Source organism: Pantherophis guttatus, chromosome 5, assembly GCF_059756535.1.
Source record: "Pantherophis guttatus breed Tessera chromosome 5, ASM5975653v1, whole genome shotgun sequence".
NCBI lineage: Eukaryota > Metazoa > Chordata > Lepidosauria > Squamata > Colubridae > Pantherophis > Pantherophis guttatus.
The window spans coordinates 21,966,028-21,984,782 of NC_142067.1; the positions used below are offsets into that span (position 1 = coordinate 21,966,028).

Below are 18,755 nucleotides of genomic sequence, written 5' to 3' on the forward strand. Positions count from 1 at the left end.
TATTTATAGCAGCTAAAACTAAATTGGGGCTACCATTTTCAGAAAAATCTGAATATTTGATGAAATACTGTATTTTAATCAGATTTAGGGGGAATCAAGAGAGAAAGCTGGAAAAGTATCTGATGGATTTTTAATTGAATGGTTTACAATTTTTCTAGATGTATCAGAAAACCTATATTGGTAGAGATTCACAATCAACCCTCTACTTTTATAAATTTCATTTTAAGAGGTCAATGTTATAGAAATATTAAAAAACATGAAAAAGAAATGTATAGGCATTTATCTTAACATGGACGCTAAAATATTAATTGCAACACTAGCTATGAGGCGATAGTGAAATTGTGGATAATTCACCCATGTCAGTTGGTATTTATAAAAAGTAGACACACGTTTGATAATATCTATTTGACAACTTATGTTTTGGGAATAAAACATGGAAAAACACAACTGAAAGTGATCTTGGAGATCTTCTAGTCATGGCAGATAATTTAGAATAGGATTTTCTAACCTTGTGGGACACTGAAAAGACATTTAATACAGTTCAGATAGGATTTGTAATAAGGAGATATGGATTTCCATCATCTTTTGTTCACTGGGTTACAATTTGGTATCTCCACCTATTGCTAGGTAGAGATACCAAATGGAGTTTTGGTATAGAGCAATTTTGTGGTATCCCAAGGAAGCCCTTGTGTTCTTTAATCCTTAATTTAATTGTGGTAACTTTAGATTAGACAGTCTCAAGACATCAAGAATGTAAGGCATATGATAGTGAATCTAAACTACTTTACATGACAATGATTTAATGGCCAGGGTAAAATTAGGGTAAGTTTGAAATATCATTATTGAAGTTGTATAGCAATATAGTTTATACTCCTGTCAGACTACTAATTGGAAACAATTTAATGTGCTGCATTTGAGTTTTATGATAAATGTAGACAAGGAATTAGAATTTACATTTTTTCCCTGCTTTTCTCATGACAGACTATAGGAGAAAAGAGATCCAGTTTTCTAATTTTTATTCCAGATTCCGTAATTGTCAATTCAGACTATTTTTCACAACAATTGGCTAGTCTATGCATATCCCTATTAAGAATGATTAAATAAGGATTCCTTTTCTAGATACCCTTTGAGAAACTTACTTCACAAGAAGCCAAGGACTTAATTTCTTTAATAAGAACAAGGTTGCATTGTAGCACCTAAATCTTGATGACCAGAAAAATTTGAAGTACCGTATATTTTGGGGGAAGTCTCTTTTCTAGTGTTGAATGATATCAGCAAAGGTTTATTCATTTTTCCCTCTTTGGACACTAGAAAACTGATTGGAAGGCTAAGATGGAAACGGACTCATTATTTTGCTGCTACTTGTTATATTTTTAATCTCTCTCTAAAAGTTTAAAACTGCTGCTTTCATGCATCCTTTTTTACTTTTTTCCCCCATTACTATCTTTCCAGATCTTATTAGCAGCAGCAGTGCTAAAGAACATGAGTAGTTGCTACTATCATCTTTGATCTTGAGAAGATATTCCTTCTAGAATCTTCCAGCCAACAAGTTCCTGACATTTAATTACAACTGCAGATAGTTTTTTTAGAAGAACAAATTGCTTTACTTTTTAAACAGATAATCTTGCAAGATTACAGATGTCAAAAGGAAATTTCTAATTTCCTATTCTTCTCTAATTAAGCATCTGTTTTCTTCTCCCTGCAGCCTTTCTCCATTTCCTAACATCATCTGTAACCAGTTTTTCCCTACCATTTTCTATAGAAAAAACAAAGAACAAAGAATCCAGTCCCATTATTTTGTATTTTAAAGGTTGTTAAGGAAGGAGAGGCATTGCTGGGGAAAGCAGAACATTCTGGGGTGGAATTTGGAGGGAAAGAGGAAGAATATCTTTGAAATCTGTAGTTCAATATAGATAATTGCTGATTTGAACCTCACAGGTGAAGTTGCAGCAATATTCAGTTTACAGAAAAAGACGTGCAACCAATTCAAACATTTGGAAAATTGTAATTTGTGCTATTAGTTGTTTTTAATTTTTATTCCACCTTTATTATTTTTACAAATAACTCAAGACGCCAAACATATACAACATATCTTCCAACTCATGTTTTCCCCACAACAACAACAACAACCCAGTGAGGTGGATTAATCTAAGACAGAGTGATTGGCCCAAAGTCAACTAATTTGCTTTCATGGCTAAAGTGGGACTTGAATTCATGCTCTCCTGCTTTCTAATCTGGTGTCTTAACCACTAGACCAAACTATTATGGTGAATGTAGGTTAGAGGGCACACCAGTATTTATTGGATGAAAAATGTAAAGTACTCTGCATATTTTTTGAGATACTTTCTGGCTAGAATAAATTATTTTTGTTTATTTAGCTCAGCAATTCTTGTGAATCCTTAATTTGATGAACGGTAAGCTTATGCTGCTTCTGTTGCTTCAGAAAACAGTAATTTTAGATTTAAGCAAGCGTCAGCAATACTTCTGTTGCCAAGGTCCCATTTTTTCAAAAGCCGAAGGCGTCCATCACATGACGGAAAGGCCTGATGCTGGAATTACATTTTTTTTTCTTTTCAAAACTCAAGCAATTAGTAATTTTGCAAGATAAAACTCAAATACTCTATGACTTGACATATGCACAGAAATAAAATGTTTTACAAAGAAAGAATCATACCTTTTTCTCCAATTGAGGTAATTGTAACTGGAGGAAAAACGAAACGAGTGTGAGTCAATTTTAGAAATCAAGCACATTAATAAAACAATGTATTCAAACATATTAAGTTAAGAGAATGTGCATTTTGTCATTCTCCACTCCAAAAAAACTCAATTTATTTGCATAGGTATTAACAAAACAATTGAAGGGTGGTGCCCATTTTTCCCTGGGGAAATGAAGGAATTATTTTGTTTGCCTGCCACTGAAAAACAATTCCTCATTTGTCTGTCTATAGCATGTATGCTTCTGACAAACAAACATGCTGAATCGGTAGTTTATTTCATGCTTCCTTCAAGTGATGAAGATTAGGAAACTGAAATGATGAAAGTTATATAATGGCAGCAGACAAAAATTCAGCCGAAGGACCCCATTTTAAATGATCACACCAAAGCTTAATCAACTGAAATGATAACAAATCTAAGACTTCTCCCAGCTCCATTTTTCTTGGTGTGCAATAATCAGTTATAATTTCCTCTTTAAAAATGTTAGATTCTTATTCCACTGATCAGCAAGAGTTCAAGGCGGCATAAACTACACTGCCTGCTCAGGGGTGAAATCTACTTACCTTTACTACTGGTTTGAGTAGTGGAGAGATTCAAAAACAGGTTACTTCCTGGTTAAAACCAGGAAGTAATGACATCCTGATGGGTGGGCGGAGTCTTGTGCTGCCACTACTACCGGTTTTCTGAACCATGTGCTGCTGCTGCCGCTACCGGTTTGCCTGAACCAGAGCAAACCGGTAGCATTTCACTGTGCCTGCTCCAATTTTTCCACAGAACCACCTTGGGAGCAGGGGTGAAATCCAACAGATTTTAACAGGTTCTGGAGAACCAGTAGCGGAAATTTTGAGTAGTTTGGGGTGGGAATGGAGATTTTGCAATATCCTTCCCCTGCCACGCCCACCAAGCCACGGCCACAGAACCGGTAGGGAAAATTTTGAATTTCACCCGTTTGGGAGGTAGCTTGGGCTGAGAAAGAACAGTCTAAAGACACCCACTAAATTTTCATGCCAAGAATGGACTTGAAGCTGCATTTCCCTGGACTCAGCATAGACCTTTAATCCTTGCACCAGGCTATGGTTTTCAGATTCAGAATAACCTAATGTTTTAAGTGGATTTCAGATGTCACATTGTCTTTCCCTAAAAAGGTTTGAAGGGTTGAATTAAGCACCGAAGCTTTATTAGGGCAAAACGATGAAAAATGATATGCATACCTTTCATTTTTTGATCTGTGGGGAATCACTCAGTAAGTCATTATATGATATTTTAAAAAATAATACAACAATGAGTTTGTAATCTGGTATTTACTAATAATTGTATATATTCCTGGATAAGCCTATCTGTGGATAAACCAACTCTCGAAGTTTGAACCAAAGTACCATGAAAAATACACCACCAGCAGATAAATTGACTCTCAAAATTTTCATATGCCTTAATTTTTACAATTGTCCTAGGTTAGTGATGGCTAACCTTTTTGCCATTGCGTGCCAAAAGCGGGGGTAGCGCGGGGGAGTCACGTGCGCATGTGTCCACATCCATAATTCTATGTGCCCCGCCCCTTGAGCATGCGCACATGACCCCCCCGCACTCCCCCTGCTTTTGGCACACAATGGCACCGGGGCCCAGTAGGCCTGTTTTTTGCTCTCCTCTCTAGGAGCCTGGGGAGAACAAAAAATGGGCCTTCTGGTCCCACCGGAAGTTGGCAAATGGGCCATTTCCAGCCTCTGGGGGGTCTCCGGGGGGGAGGCTATTTTCGCCCTCCCCAGGCTCCTAGAGAGGCTCTGGAACCTGGGGAGAGCAAAAAACGGGCCTTCCCCACCCACCCACAGGCCCTCTGGAGGCAGGAAACAGCCTGTTTCCCTACTTCCGGTGGGCCCAGAAGGCCAAAAATCAGCTGACCAGGTGCGCATATGCGCCGGAGCTGAGCTCGTATGCCCACCGATATGGCTCCATGTGCCACCTGTGGCACGTGTGCCATAGGTTTGCCATCACAGTCCTGGGTGGTGTATTTTTCATGGTATTTTGGTTAAAAAAATTGAGAGCTGGTTTATTTATAGGTGAGGTCTTATCTTCGAGTATATGTGGATAATTTTAAAAAGTATTACTGATAATACTTTTTATTATCAGTATTGGTGGTGCAGTGGTTAGGATGCAGTATTGCAGGCTGACTCTGCCCACTGCCAGGAGATTGATCCTGACAGGCTCAAGGTTTCTCAGCCTTCCATCTTCTTGAGGTTGGTAAAATGAGGCCTCAGATTGCTGAGGGCAATATGCTGACTCTGTAAACCACTTAGAAAGTGGTGTAAAGCACTATGAAGCAGTATGTAAGTTTAAGTGCTATTGCTATCATCATTAATTTTCTTTCCTTTAAATTTATCTGAATGGGAATAGGTAGAATGGCATTGAATAGAATCAACTTTATATTTGCGTACATAATGAAAATAATTGAAACATTAATTGGTATGTTTAATATTTAGCCTTGAAATTAACACACATATTCAATAAGAAGTTTAAATACACTAATTCTAATGTTGCATTATTTGCTTGATAGCTTAATCCCATCTATGGCTATTCAAAACTTAATATCTGCAAGCTCAGTGTAGCTTAACTCCATTGGATATAGGAGCTCTTAAATAACGTTTCCTTCTCAGATAATGATACCATCTTAGTTCAGCCTCAAAGAATACAATGGCATTTGAAAAGTACAATAGAAAATTCTACATTAGAGCCAGTGTACTGTAATAATAAAATATAATAATAGTAATACAAAATCTGCCTTTATTACTTCATAAGTAACTCATAGCAGATCTAACACCCCTTCTCCTATTTTTTCCACAGCAATAACCTTGTGAGCTGGATTAGACTAAAAGAGAGAGGTCACCCAACTAGCTTTGTGGTTTGTTTGTGTGTTGGGGCCTGATGCCACTTAAGTTTTTGAATATTTTGTGTCTGTACTATTATTGGGGGGGGGGGGGGGGCGTTTCCCTGGCTATAAGCCACTAAAACTCTGTTAGATTGAAGCAGGATATACATTTTACCTCACAAACGCATTTTTAAGCCAAAGAAAATATTAGCCAGAAGTTGTCATCTACTGCAACAGGGATCCTAAATGCAGTTAAGTTACGATTTAACAGTTCCCTGATTGACAGTTTGGATTGCAACTGGCAGTATTTGTGTTCAGATATCTTTCCAAAATAACAGTATTTGAAGTAACCCGGACAGTTCATATACATATATGTTATGTTGCTTCCATATCAAAGGACACAAATTATATATTTACATTCAACTGACATTAAATGACAGATATGAATGGCAGCAACTTGTCACTAATAAACATTCAGGAAAAACAATTCACCGTGGTCTTTCCCTTTAATCTGCCATTCTCCATCCCACCCCCATGACTGTGTAAGAATCATGTCTGGGGTCTTAACTTGCTCTCATCAATAGCAGAGTTGCCTTGTGGTAAGATGAGTGGCCAATAAATTTAATAAACAGATAAATAAATAAAAAGGTGACATTTATCTTTGCAGTAGCATCAGGTCTAATAGATGACTAAGTCATTATAACACAAAATACTATGTACACTATTTGAGAGGCAAAGCAGCCAAGTGACATTGTACAATGAAGAAAATGTCACTACCGTCTCCATCTGGCATCTACCTGCACAGAGATAGGAATAAATCTCTCCTAGTGACAAAATAATGTCTCTCCGGATATGATTGAAATGTACTTCACCACCAGCACCAACCCACCTGATCAATAGTGAATGATGCTGGAATTGTATTTTAGCTGTTTTTGGAAAAATAAATGTTGATTAACACCTTGCCTTGAGCATTTTGTTGGCTCTTCTTCTCTCTTGAAATGAGGGATACAAATACAAATTGCTTAATAGATTTCAGTGAGGTTTACAAATGAAACTGTCTTGAGGATTGAGCCTTTTATGATCCTTCAAATCCAACATGGATTGAAGCCAGCAATGCTATTGTGAAAACCTTGGCATCTTTTTTTACCCACCCTGAATCATCTGTACTCCATGTGTTGGTACTAATAAGTTCTGATTTATTTTATAATAACAACTTATTTTGGAAATTCAAGCTATTGGCTGGCTCACTGATTATTTCTAGGAATAATTAAAAGCATTCCAAGTTGCTCAGAAATCTGTCATTTTTACATCTCTTTCATTATGATAGTTTTTGTTTTTCCCTTTATAATATACAGGTGTGAATATGTATGTATGTATGTGTGTGTGTGTGTATGTATAAATATATATGCCATTTATAGAAGGAAAGTATTTATTTTGTCTGAATCTGACTTTATCTTATCTTACAGTTTCAAGTTGAATGAGTTAGTTTGAGCAAATGATTGCTACTTGGAGCTTGTTTTCAAATTATGTAGGAATAATTTCTAGTATGATGCTGAGACAACGAGGATCACACAACTTCCTATAACATTCCCCACATGCAATCTGAATAGCATGCTACACAATACTTTAGGAACATTTGGAGAAACAAGTTTTCTATTTCAAAACACTTTGGGTCAGGATATGTAGCAAACTGGGATCTTTAGTTCTAAATATGGAACCCAGGGATTCCAAGCAGAAGAGTTTTGAGTAAGATTGTAAGAGTGTTTTATGAAAAAGTGAATGGAAAAAAGGCCGGAAACTAAGGGGAAGCCAGCAGGAATTCAAGGGTAGGGAGGAGTGAGAAGGCACTAGGGCAGAGGTGTCAAACTGGTGGCCGGTGGGCCAAATGCATCACGCACAAGCCACTCCCACCCCAGCTCCGCAAAGAGGGAAAACATCGCAAAACAGCAATGTGATGCAGTAAGTTTGACACCTGAGCACTAGGGAGATGGTAAATTGGGAGAACCATATGATATGATAACTGGGACCACTGGAAAGGAAGAAGGAAGATGGAGTAATATGCCCAATCGTGTCCTATCTATCCTGTGAAATCCTTCCAAAGCTCCTGTAAGTTTTCCAGCCCAGAGTCAAAACAAATATTCCACGTTTTGTTTTTGCTGAATCACAGCTGATCTGGAATGACTTGCCAAAACTTCCAAAAGAAAAACAGTTTGTTTGGGGTTCAAAACTAAACAAATGTTCTCTTTTGTGCACATCTCTACCACTATATATTGTATGAAAATACACAATTTACAAATTATTGCTAACGAAAGAAAATGGGAAAATAATTATCAAAAAATTGCAATTGTGTAAAGCACTATAAAGTGTACTGTAAAGTGAATATTGGGTTTATCCAGATAACCTGTGACCTGCCGGATTATTGTTTCCATAACTAAAGAGAGAAACAGAATGATCACAGGTGGGCAAAAAAGCAGTGGCAGTGGGAACAACTTCCAATTGGCTTCCCTATTGAGTTTCCTTGGGGAAAGCTGGCAGGGAGCATTGGAAATTTTCTTTCCCTTTCCCCCTCCTCTAATTCCTGCTAGCTCCCCTAATTACTTTGCTTGTAAATAGGGGGGCTTGTAAATAGGGGAAGCTTGCATGGACAAAGTCAGTGGGAAAGTCAACAGGAATCTGCAAGTCCAAGGGAGTGTATGAGGTGCTCAAGAGATGCTGTTAAAAGTCAGGGAGGGAACATGGGAGGGTGGTTGGAAAGGGTGCACAGAAGGGTGCATGAGAAATGCTATGCAGGTTGGGGAGAGTGCATCTGGGACAGCATGGGTCACGAAGAGTGGATAGGGATCTCAGGGATATGTGAGAGGTGCTTTGAATATAAGGCATTGTACTGAGCATAATCCTCTCTTGGCTGGGAAATATAATGTGGCTTCTAAGCAATCTGTATCTGGTTTTAAAGGTTCCTTGTATATTGATCACTAGCTGCCTTCCTCAAGAAACCATTAACTTCCATAAACTGTTTTTAGTGTCTGCTAAAAATGGAATTTCACCAAGCCTGAACAGGAAAACAATGATCAATCTTTAATCTTACCAGGCAAGCTCAGCACAATTAGGATTGCATGAGCCCAAACTAAAGTCATTAGAAGAACATGAGCCTCTTCAGCTGATGAGGTGCTTTTTTGAAGTGGCTACCATAATATACTGCACAAGATACTGAATCATCTCCTCTTGACATAGCCAAATGAACTAGCACAGTATATTTGGGAAGCTGCCATGCCTAGAGTAAGTATTGCTGATTCAAGAATCTATCCACACTGATGCTTCCCCTTCCTCTGGCACTGTAAACTTTACTGATTCACTTCCCAGAGAAAAGCAACCAGTTAGCTACCTCCCTTTCTACTCTTTTAGATGCTCAACAATGAACCTTCTTCTGCACTAATCTTTGCTACCATTTCCTACAACGTACAACACCCTCGTTCATTTGCTATCTTGACTTTAATTTTGTCCAGAATAATCAGAACAGGTATGTGCTTTTTCCAATCTTGAAAATGCTCCACTAATAATATGCTTTTGCAATAATAAAATGATAAATATTTGGGATGAAAGAACGTCTACGGAGATTCTCAATCATCAAGGTCATGGTTGTCCTAAAGGTGCTTTTCAAAAAACAACTGGAGTTTGTTTTTTCCCCATGAAAACTTCTTGCTTCTAATCCTTGGTAGTACAGGGGTTTAAGGCACCCTGTTATTAAGCTTATTAAGACCAGCTGCCTGCAATTACTGCAGGGTTCGAATCTCGCCAAGGCTCAAGGTTGACTCAGCCTTCCATCCTTTCTAAGGTAGGTGAAATGAGGACCCAGTTTGTGGGGGCAATAAGCTGACTTTGTATAAATATACAAAAGGATGAAGGCTATTGCTGAGCACATTGTAAGCCGCCCTGAGTCTTCGGAGAAGGGCGGCATATAAATCAAATTTAAAAAAAAATTAAAAAAAAAAATCCTAGAAACTTTTTCAGATTCTGAAGAACTGAAGAAGCTTCTTGAATGAGAAGCGAAACAATTTCAAGGAGGAAAAAAGCAAGGTAATACATTGCCTTTTGAAAAACTCCTTTGGTGCATTTCGGATGGGACTTAATAAAAAGCACAAAGATATTTTACCGTGATCCTAATTAGCTAAGTTAAAGAAGAAGCCTAAATTGGCCTAAAATTTCTTGTCCTAATTGCCAATCCCTAATCTATGCTATGCTGCCATCAAATGGAGCCATCTATGATGAAATGCAGCCACCTCCCTCCTGGAAATCCAGCCTACATTCCACCACACTTCCTTCTATACTATTTGCAGGATATGTTAGGGAAAGGGGTTGGTCAATTTGTTTGGCTTCCATCAAACATTGCCACCTGGCAGGAAATTACCACTCTGGGAATGAGCAACACACATATTTTTACAGAGGATTCTTCAGTTGTCCAAAGAAGAATGGCTTTGGGGACAGGGACTGGAGATGTAAAGTAGCCAACACACTGGGATTTTCCCAACCATCATATGACTGGGGTACTGGCCAAATGGCTCCTGTTGGCTTGAGGGGAATTAATTAACTTTATACTAGAACAAGTAGGAGTTGAGGATAAGGCAATACAATTTAGTTTCTTGTTTTATTTTTATTTTATCTAAACATTTTATTGTTAGTATGCAGGATGATTCTGAATTACTTACAGTCTCTCTGATTATGGTGGAGATAATTCCAGTAAACAAATAAATAAATAAAATCAGCACAGCAGAAAAAAAGGGCTCCAGTGCATGCATATACTATGCTTCTGGCAAACTGGGGACAGATTAAAAGATTTAAATCTCTCATGGTCGTAATAGTTCTCTCTTAATGATCGCAACTGAATCCAAAATTTTGGTCATAAGTCACTGTAATTAAATGACAGAAACAGAGGTGAGTTTGTTGTGAATGCGGTTGACCGGAGACTTGTAAAACACAGGAACTAGAAGAAAACAGATTTCACACTACAGGGCCAGAGAATTCAACCCCAAGGTCTAATTAGGCAATCATGCGAGACACTGGAGGTTATTTTAAGTGCTGCTTTGCTCAGTTTTATATTTTTCAGCCTATTTGCTCAGATTGATTACAAATTATTAAGCATTAATATTAAAATGAAGATCACATTGCCATGTGATTTGTTGCAATTAAACTCTTTCTAATCTGAGGTCTCCAATCTTGGCAACTATAAGAATTGTGGACTTCAACTCCCAGAATTCCCATGTTGGCTGGGAAATTCTGGGAAGTGAAGTCTACAAGTCTTAAAATTGCCAGGTTAGAGACCCCTGTATTAATGCTTAGTTTGATGTTTGTATTAAAAAACTGCCTTTTTTATTACTTAAAAGTTTGGTTTGAAATCTCACCCCAAAAACTGCTGAGATCTGGCAATCTTGGTGGGGAGGGGGGAGTAGAAAACTGGAGCCAATTATATATAAATTTTTCCCAAGCAGGCAACATTTCCTGCACTGCCCACTTCAAATTCCAGAGGAGAACGCATCTCCCTATTCAAGGAATGGTGTTGTTGTTGTGTGAGTATTGTATATAAGAGAGAGGGGGCTAAGTGAAATTCTTTTGTGGAAGAGGCAAATAGCTCACTTGCTTTAAAATTCAGAGACAAAGGTTGTGAACAGGATTTCCCATGAAAGGGATTGGCAGGCTGATGTAGACAATCCTGTTATGTCCCACTTGCTAAAACTATTCATTTCATTGACAAAATACCAATCTATACTTAATCTATTATATACCATTCATGATAGTGTTCAAAATAAAGTACAGTAATAATCACAAAAAGTGCTATAGATCTTTAGTTATCTAGAGAAGAGGTGGAGAACTATGGCCCCTTTATGGCTTGTGGGCTTCAATTCCCAGAATTCCTCAGCCAGCATAGTTGGTTCAGGAATTCTGGGAGTTGAAGTCCACAAGTCATAAAAATGCCATAGTTCCCCACCCTTGATCTAGAGCAGAGGTGTCAAACTTGATTTCATTGAGGGCTGCATCAGGGTTGTGTTTGACCTGTGGTGGGGAGCTGGGGAGCATGGCCAGGGTCAGTTTAAATAAGACATTATTAAATTTCAGCAAAATAAGAACCTATCTCGGGTCCCTGTTTTGCAAAGAATTCACATTAATCAATCTTTGCCTTGGATTCACAATCATATCAAAATGTCAAATACATATTATAAATTGGAGAGAATCTGATCGTGGTTCATGTCACATAAAAGGATTTTTGGCTGACAGGAAATGAGAATATAAAAACAAAGAAAGATAAGTTTCCTCTTTTATTAAAGGTCAGAATTTTTCTTCCCAGTAATATTGTTTTATCTCATGCATAAGTCTCAGAAGATGTGAAAATAAGTTTTTATCATTTTAAAGATCTCCAACAGAGAATCTGCCTGGGGAAAGAAGAATCCTGACTTCTTAATGAGAAGCTAGAAGACACAATGATACTAATGAACCTTGTAATAGTGAAAAAGTATTTTTGCATAGCATGTTAACTGTCTCAAGTCTGTTCATTCAATTTGGGTCAATAACATGGATGAGAAGGGACAATATATGTATTTAATTTCCTGAGATATGACTGAGATAATAGAACTGTTTTAATTCTATCAATTTTAAATCAACCATAAATTTCTGCATATAGAAGCTTGTCAACATCTATTCTTGACACGTGATGTGCTTAATGCAAGTTAGTACAGCATATTTTCATGTTGAGGATTCAGCTTTAAAATAAAGGACTGGACTAAGTAACTTTCTCTCTTCTTCCAAAATTAGCTAATCCAAAACTAAAACTATTCTAGTAAACAGTGTCAATGTACGCTACAATATTTACATTCAAAATGTAAGGGCATTACAAATTTCTTGAGAGGACGACTCCTAGAATTCTAGGTACCGGTAGGTATCCAGCATGTGAATTTTGAGGGTTGTCTCAGCAAATTTTGAAGCACTACCTTGGACAAAGCTTTTGTACATATAGTGAAAATGTTTACTTCAAACATTGATTTCCCCTCATATATTTCATACTACGGTACTTCCTTCTTTCTACTTAACTATAACAAAATCTAATATTTGCAATATTGGTTACTCACATTTATTCAGGGCTATTCATATTTGTTCATATCATATCTCTTTCTGTTGTCTTCCTTAGCACAAAATGTAATCCAGAAAACTCCATGAGGGTAAGGATTAGGGTTATTTTGTTTAAGAAGTCTTCTTTAGTACCATAAGCATAGACAGTGCCTTCTATGTAATAATAAGATTCATATCTTATGCACCTATTGTAGAATTTGCAATCAAAATAGTGGATAAATAAAAATAGTATCTACTCTGGACTCTTCTGATCAAATTCAGACCAGTCTGAAGTCTTTTTAGTAAAAATCAAGTCAATCAATCTTGACCAACCATATGCTAGTTTCCTGAGGTTAATGGACTACATTTTTATTAAATTTATACGGCCAAGAATGGAACTACATCTTACCGAAATACCTATTACAAACTAATTGGAACTGGGTATGCAAAATGTTTTGCACAAGTAATATATTACAAGTTAGATTTAATCATATTGATCCACTAAATCTCAAACCTAGGATCAGATCCTGCTTTAATACTTTGGTTTCTATATGGACTTTAATTTATATTTTCCTATTTTAGATGACATCAGAAAACTGTTTTGAAAAACCATAAAATGTTTGCAGAAACTGAGAAACATGTTAGATTACATGTGGTCGGAGACCATTGTGTCTGGACATGGCTTAGATAGCAATTGCTCAGTTTCTTTGTATGAAAAATGTAAGAGAGAGAGAGAGGGAGGGAAGGAGAGAGAGGGGGGGGAGGGGGAGGGAGAGAGAATATGAAAGTTATTCCACGTTATTGGTTTCTGTGTATTTCTGTGAAGAATCAGACTACTCTTTAAAATGTACCTAAATCAATACTTCAGGAGCTCTCCTTTCAAGAGATTCTTGAAAGTGTTTTAAACATTAGTATATAATTAGTAGACCTCTGCATACTTGTCAAAACCCTTTACTGTATATTCTTCAAGGAGGATACCTGGTATGTGTAAATTGCTACAACTGCAAATTAATCATCATGCAAGGGAAAGTCATTTTCATAAAAGACTGAGTCCTGGTGACTTCAGGGGTATGTATATTTATGCTTTAAAGTTCAAAGTATACTAGCTCAGTTCAGTTGTTAAAATCACAGAATGTTCAAAGCACAAAGAAGACACTGCAAGAAAAGAATATCATTGCGTCAAGATTGAATATAGGGAGAATCTTCCTCTACTTCCAGCTTCAACATTTTCATCTGGCCACATGCAGGATATTGAAAGCTGTATGTACAAGCTTTGTCTGCAATCTGTAACTTAATTTTTATTTCTAATGTTTTCAGCAAAAGGATATAAATTATAGGCATAGAACAAGTACAGCTTGTTGTACTTGTGGAAGAATAAGTCAAAAAGGCATTATTTAAGACCTTGTGCTTAGAATAATGTCCCTTTTGGATACCTATATAGAGCTACTACATTTGAATCATTTTGCAGAGCTCAAGAATTGATGCTAAGAGATGGTACTTTAAAACAAACCATTAATGGCGTTCAAAATGAGATAAGCTTTTAAACAATACTATTTCAAGATTTATACTGAAACTACAAGGAGTTCAGCTTTGCTCAGGAACAGTAAGTTTTAGTACCTGTAACCTGTTGGGACATTGTTACAGAGATACTTCTTTACCTAAAAAGACAAACAGAATGACCACAATGGGCAAAAAAATCAATGTGAGCAGGAGTGACTTCCAGGAATGAATTCCAGGTTCGGTCTACTTCCCTGTTGGGTTTCCTAATGGGAAAACCAGCAAGAAGCATCCTTCCATCCTTCCTTCCTTCCATCCATCCATCCATCCAATTTAAACTTTGTACCAGCTTCCTCACTGACTTAATAAAAAATAATACATGCCACACAGCTTGAGAAGTGCGCATGAGGGTGTGTGAAAGGTCCAGCTTGGGGTGGGAAGACAACATAAAGTGTGGTGCGGAGTTGAAGTCCACCAGGCTTAAAGTTGCCAAGGTTGGAGACCCCTGCACTAAAGCAATGTTTCTCAGCCTTGGCTAGGTTATTCTGGGAGTTATAGTCCGCCAGGCTTAAAGTTGCCAAGGTTGAGAAACACTGCACTAAATTATTTCTCTTCCCAATCACCCTTTGGGACTCAAATGTTGTCTAGTTAAAGGTAAGTACATTTTGCTGTTAGTCAAAACATTTATATTGTCTTCTCTGAGTGGCAGGCTCATAATTAATCCAACAACAGTATAAAGAATCAACTACAGAGTGGGCATTATATTCTGATTTCTGAATGCAGACTTAAACTTGCAATAGGAATTCAAGAAATTAAACATGAAGTACATCTTTAAAAAAAAAAAAAGTGACCGCTCAAGGATTTTAGCACAGTCCGAAAAATGAACTGCAACACTTAGGGACGGGCACACCTCGGTTATCAATCCCAACCTTGGGATGAAAGACAGACTCTAAAAAGGATTTAATGCCCATGATTCAGAGAAAGCAATCAATTTAGCAATGCTACCCACACTTTTCTTGGAATACACCCCTCTAATAAAGAAAGACGTAGTTCTAAGATAAGGCTACACAAGAGGCATTTTGCTCTTTTTTACAAACACCCTGTTTGTACTTTCAAGTCAAAGGGGTGACTTGCCTCATTTCAATTCCTCTCCTCAAACCGCAAGCCTTGATCCACAGGAAGGATTCAAAAGAGACTTTGTCCGGGGCTTGACAACACGAGGATGGATTGCTATTTTCTCCCAGATTAAGGCAAATGCCCAGGAGTAGTTTTAAACACGAGGTTTCCCGATCCCTCCACTCCTTCCCGTTCAATCGTATCCAAATCTCGGAGACTGCTTGAACAAAGTCTGCGGTGTTGTTGTTTTTTGGGGGGGGGCAAGGTGTTTTTTCCCCCCCACCTTCCCAAAAGTGGTTTGCCATTGCCTCCTTCTTGGGGCTGAGAGAAAGTGAGGCGGCGGCAGGCAACAGGTTACCCCACCACCACCACCACCACTACCAAGCCTTTGAGAATGAATCACCCCTGGACTTTTTTGCGCAAGAAGGAGGAAGCCGAAGAAGCCGGAAAGCCGACAAAGTAATTTAGGGGGGAAAGGAGAGCACCGTTTCCCTTCCCGCGGATCCCGCCTTTGAAAGCAACGCAGCGCAAGTGCGCCCTCCCCGCTTATGGGGCAGCTTCTTCTTCTTCCTCCTCCTCCTCCTCCTCCTTCTCCGGGCAAGGCGGAATCTCCCCGGCGGGAGGGCGGCAGCGAAACCTCGTCGGCTTACTTACACACACAGAGCTCCACCACGTAGGCGTAATAGGACCAGGCCACGACCAAGGCGATGAAGACCACGGGCACCCACGCCAGCACCTTCTGGCAGCACTTGAGGACGTGCGACGGCGCCATCTTCCCCGCCGCTGAGCTGCCGCTACCGCCCGCAGGAGCCATGGGTGCCGCAGCCGCTTCTCCGCCCGCCGCCTTCTCCGCTCGCCGCTGCGGCGATGCCTGCCGCCGGCCCCCGCCCTTCCTTCCCTTACGCTAAGGGGGCAGGGCCTGGGCGCGCCTGCCTTGCGCAGCAACTCCCGAGGACGGAGAAGGTAGCGCGGCGAGCGTGAAGGGAGAAAGCGGCGGGCGGCAGCAGTAGCAGCTCCTCGCCGCTAAGACTGCGGGAGTTGGAGGGCGTGTGTGCGGGTCTTCTAGCCGTCTCGTCCGCCGTGTCTTGACCCGCCCGCCCGTCCTTCTCACGTAGACCCAAATCGCCGCAAGCAGCCCTCGTGGCTGAAGGAAAGAGGCGGCTCCTCTGCGCGATGCCTGGCCGGTCGCGGCGGGTATTTCAGACGTTCTCGGACGCCATTCCCTTTGGGGATTGGCCGAAGGGTGGGGGGATCCTCAAGAGCTGGGATCGCTTTCTTCTTCTTCCCTCTTAACTCGACCGGTGGATCCCGTCCGGGAGAAAAAAAACCTCCCTGAGCGATCCTAGTGCCTTCCTCGGAAGGGCGTTGTTCCTAGACAGGCAAGCTTGAGTAGGTCGGGATAAAAAGTCACAGGCAGGGTGGAAGGTCGAACTTTGGCTGATCCCTGGAGCTAAACTGACTTTAGATGATCAAATAGATCACATTCGAATAATAAAGTCTGCCAATCCTGGGTGGGTCCCTTCCAGGGGTGAAATCCAGCAGGTTCTGACAGGTTTTGGAGAACCGGTAGCGGAAATTTTGAGCAGTTCGGAGAACCGGCAAATACCACCTCTGGCTGACCCCAGAGTGGGGTGGTAATGGATATTTTGCAGTATCCTTCCCCTGGAGTGGGTTGGGAATGGAGATTTTGCAGTATCCTTCCCCTGGAGTGGGTTGGGAATGGAGATTTTGCAGTATTCTTCCCATGCCATGCCCACCAAGCCACACTACACCCACCAAGCCATACCCACAGAACCTGTAGTAAAAAAATTTGGATTTCACCACTGGTCCCTTCCCTTGGGAATTGTAGGGCTTTAGGCTAGACTGGGCAGTCAAAGGGGGGGGGGAAATCAAGGGCAAGGTTTTAGGTGATGTTGCGAGATGGCCATTTTGCTGTCTACCTTGATTTGTGAATGTGGGAAAAGGGTGAAGTCTCAGTGGGTGGCGACGCCTAGTTGGGCATGGCTTATTTTGACAGTTCAGTAGGATCAGATCTGGGTGATACTCAAAATAGGAGACCCGCTCCTATTTCCTTTAGGAAATAGAGGGGAGGGAATCTGCTTTTCATCCATGAACCCCACATGGCATAAATAGCATTACCCCCCCTCCTATTTTTCTTGTGAAGTTGCCAAGAAAACTTATTTGGATACTTCATGAAGTTGGCAGGAGTTAACTTTAGGGTTATGCCAGTTTGTCTTTATGAAGGCAGAGTGGATGTAACAGAAAGCTAAACATGTCAAGAATCATTTTCTCAAACCTGGACTTCTCAAAAGTGCTGGTAGCCAGTCCTACAGTTAGGTAGAATGAAGCATTTGGAGGACAGTGCTGGTTTGGAAACCAGCCTAGTTCTGTGACTGTTTTGTTTTGTGCTTCTGCAGTCACACTTGGTCAGAAGATACAGAGTAAGATATGCCATCCAAACATACCAATAGTCCAGCCATCTCATCTGCTGCCTTTCATCTGGTATATCAGTCAGCTACTGTATGTGAAAGCGAAGGCATTTTGGTAGAAGCTAGGTTACCCTTTTTGTTTCGCAACACATGAAACATTTAATTCATCTTTATGAAGTACAAAGATGTAATTAAGCTTCATCTTCATAATTAACCCAAGAATAAGATGTAGAACATGGTTCCATATAGACATCTAGTGATTAAAGTCTGTAACATTAGTGAATGATGAATCATACAACTCTGTTATATATTGTCAAGTATTTGCAAGCCATTGGCACATGTGTCATATAGACACCAGTGGAGGCAGAGAGTGTCTCCACCCGTGTGGAAAGGAGGGGCTTACCCTGAGTATAAAACCCCCTCCAATGTTTTCCACCTTGCTCTCTCCATCTCTCTTTTCATATTTGTTCCTCATGAGACTTGATCTCTGTTGTACATAGTTAATATGATTTATCATATGAATAAATACGTTTAAGACATTTATTTATGCATCTGCCTCTGAACTCTTCTATGATCCTGGGTGTTTCTACGATCCCAATTCCACATATATGCAGTGTGTTAGCGCTGATATCAAAATAAATGTTGGTTCTCACTGCAACTGATAACTGCATCCTATAAAATTTAAATATAAAACAACCCATTTTGCAGGGTTTAGAACCTGAGACAAAGTGATGATCCCAGCAACTATGGGCACTGTTGTTTAAACTACTAAATCAATGACTTAAATTGCCTAAGGGATCGTATTCAAATAAAGTGTGTACTGTTTTGTATTGCATCAATTCCCTTCCCCATCTCTGCTTTCAGAAAAGGCATCAAGGTAAATAATTTCAGTTTAACCTTTTGAACTACATTAGTAAAAGTCTTATTTTGTTATTGCTATGATAACATAACAATTGGTTCCAATTCGTTATCTTAATGTTTTAAATTATTTTTGTATTTATTTAGAACTGGAAGCCTTGTATAGTTTATTTGGAAGGTAAAGC

General features: G+C 39.4%; 1 protein-coding gene across 2 annotated transcripts in view; it reads right to left on the reverse strand.

Annotated features, from left to right (window-relative positions):
* Positions 1 to 18,249, reverse strand: part of ZDHHC20 (zDHHC palmitoyltransferase 20) — a 56,446-nt gene extending 38,197 nt beyond the window's left edge. For both annotated transcript variants that reach the window (XM_034410184.3, XM_034410175.3), the window contains exons 1-2: positions 15,938 to 18,249; positions 2,675 to 2,701 (exon numbers count right to left, since the gene is read on the reverse strand). In XM_034410184.3, the coding sequence (XP_034266075.2) occupies positions 2,675 to 2,701; positions 15,938 to 16,097 (187 nt within the window). In that variant the 5' untranslated portion in view covers positions 16,098 to 18,249. The remainder of the gene's footprint in view (positions 1 to 2,674; positions 2,702 to 15,937) is intronic.
* Between the last annotated feature and the right edge of the window lie 506 nt (positions 18,250 to 18,755).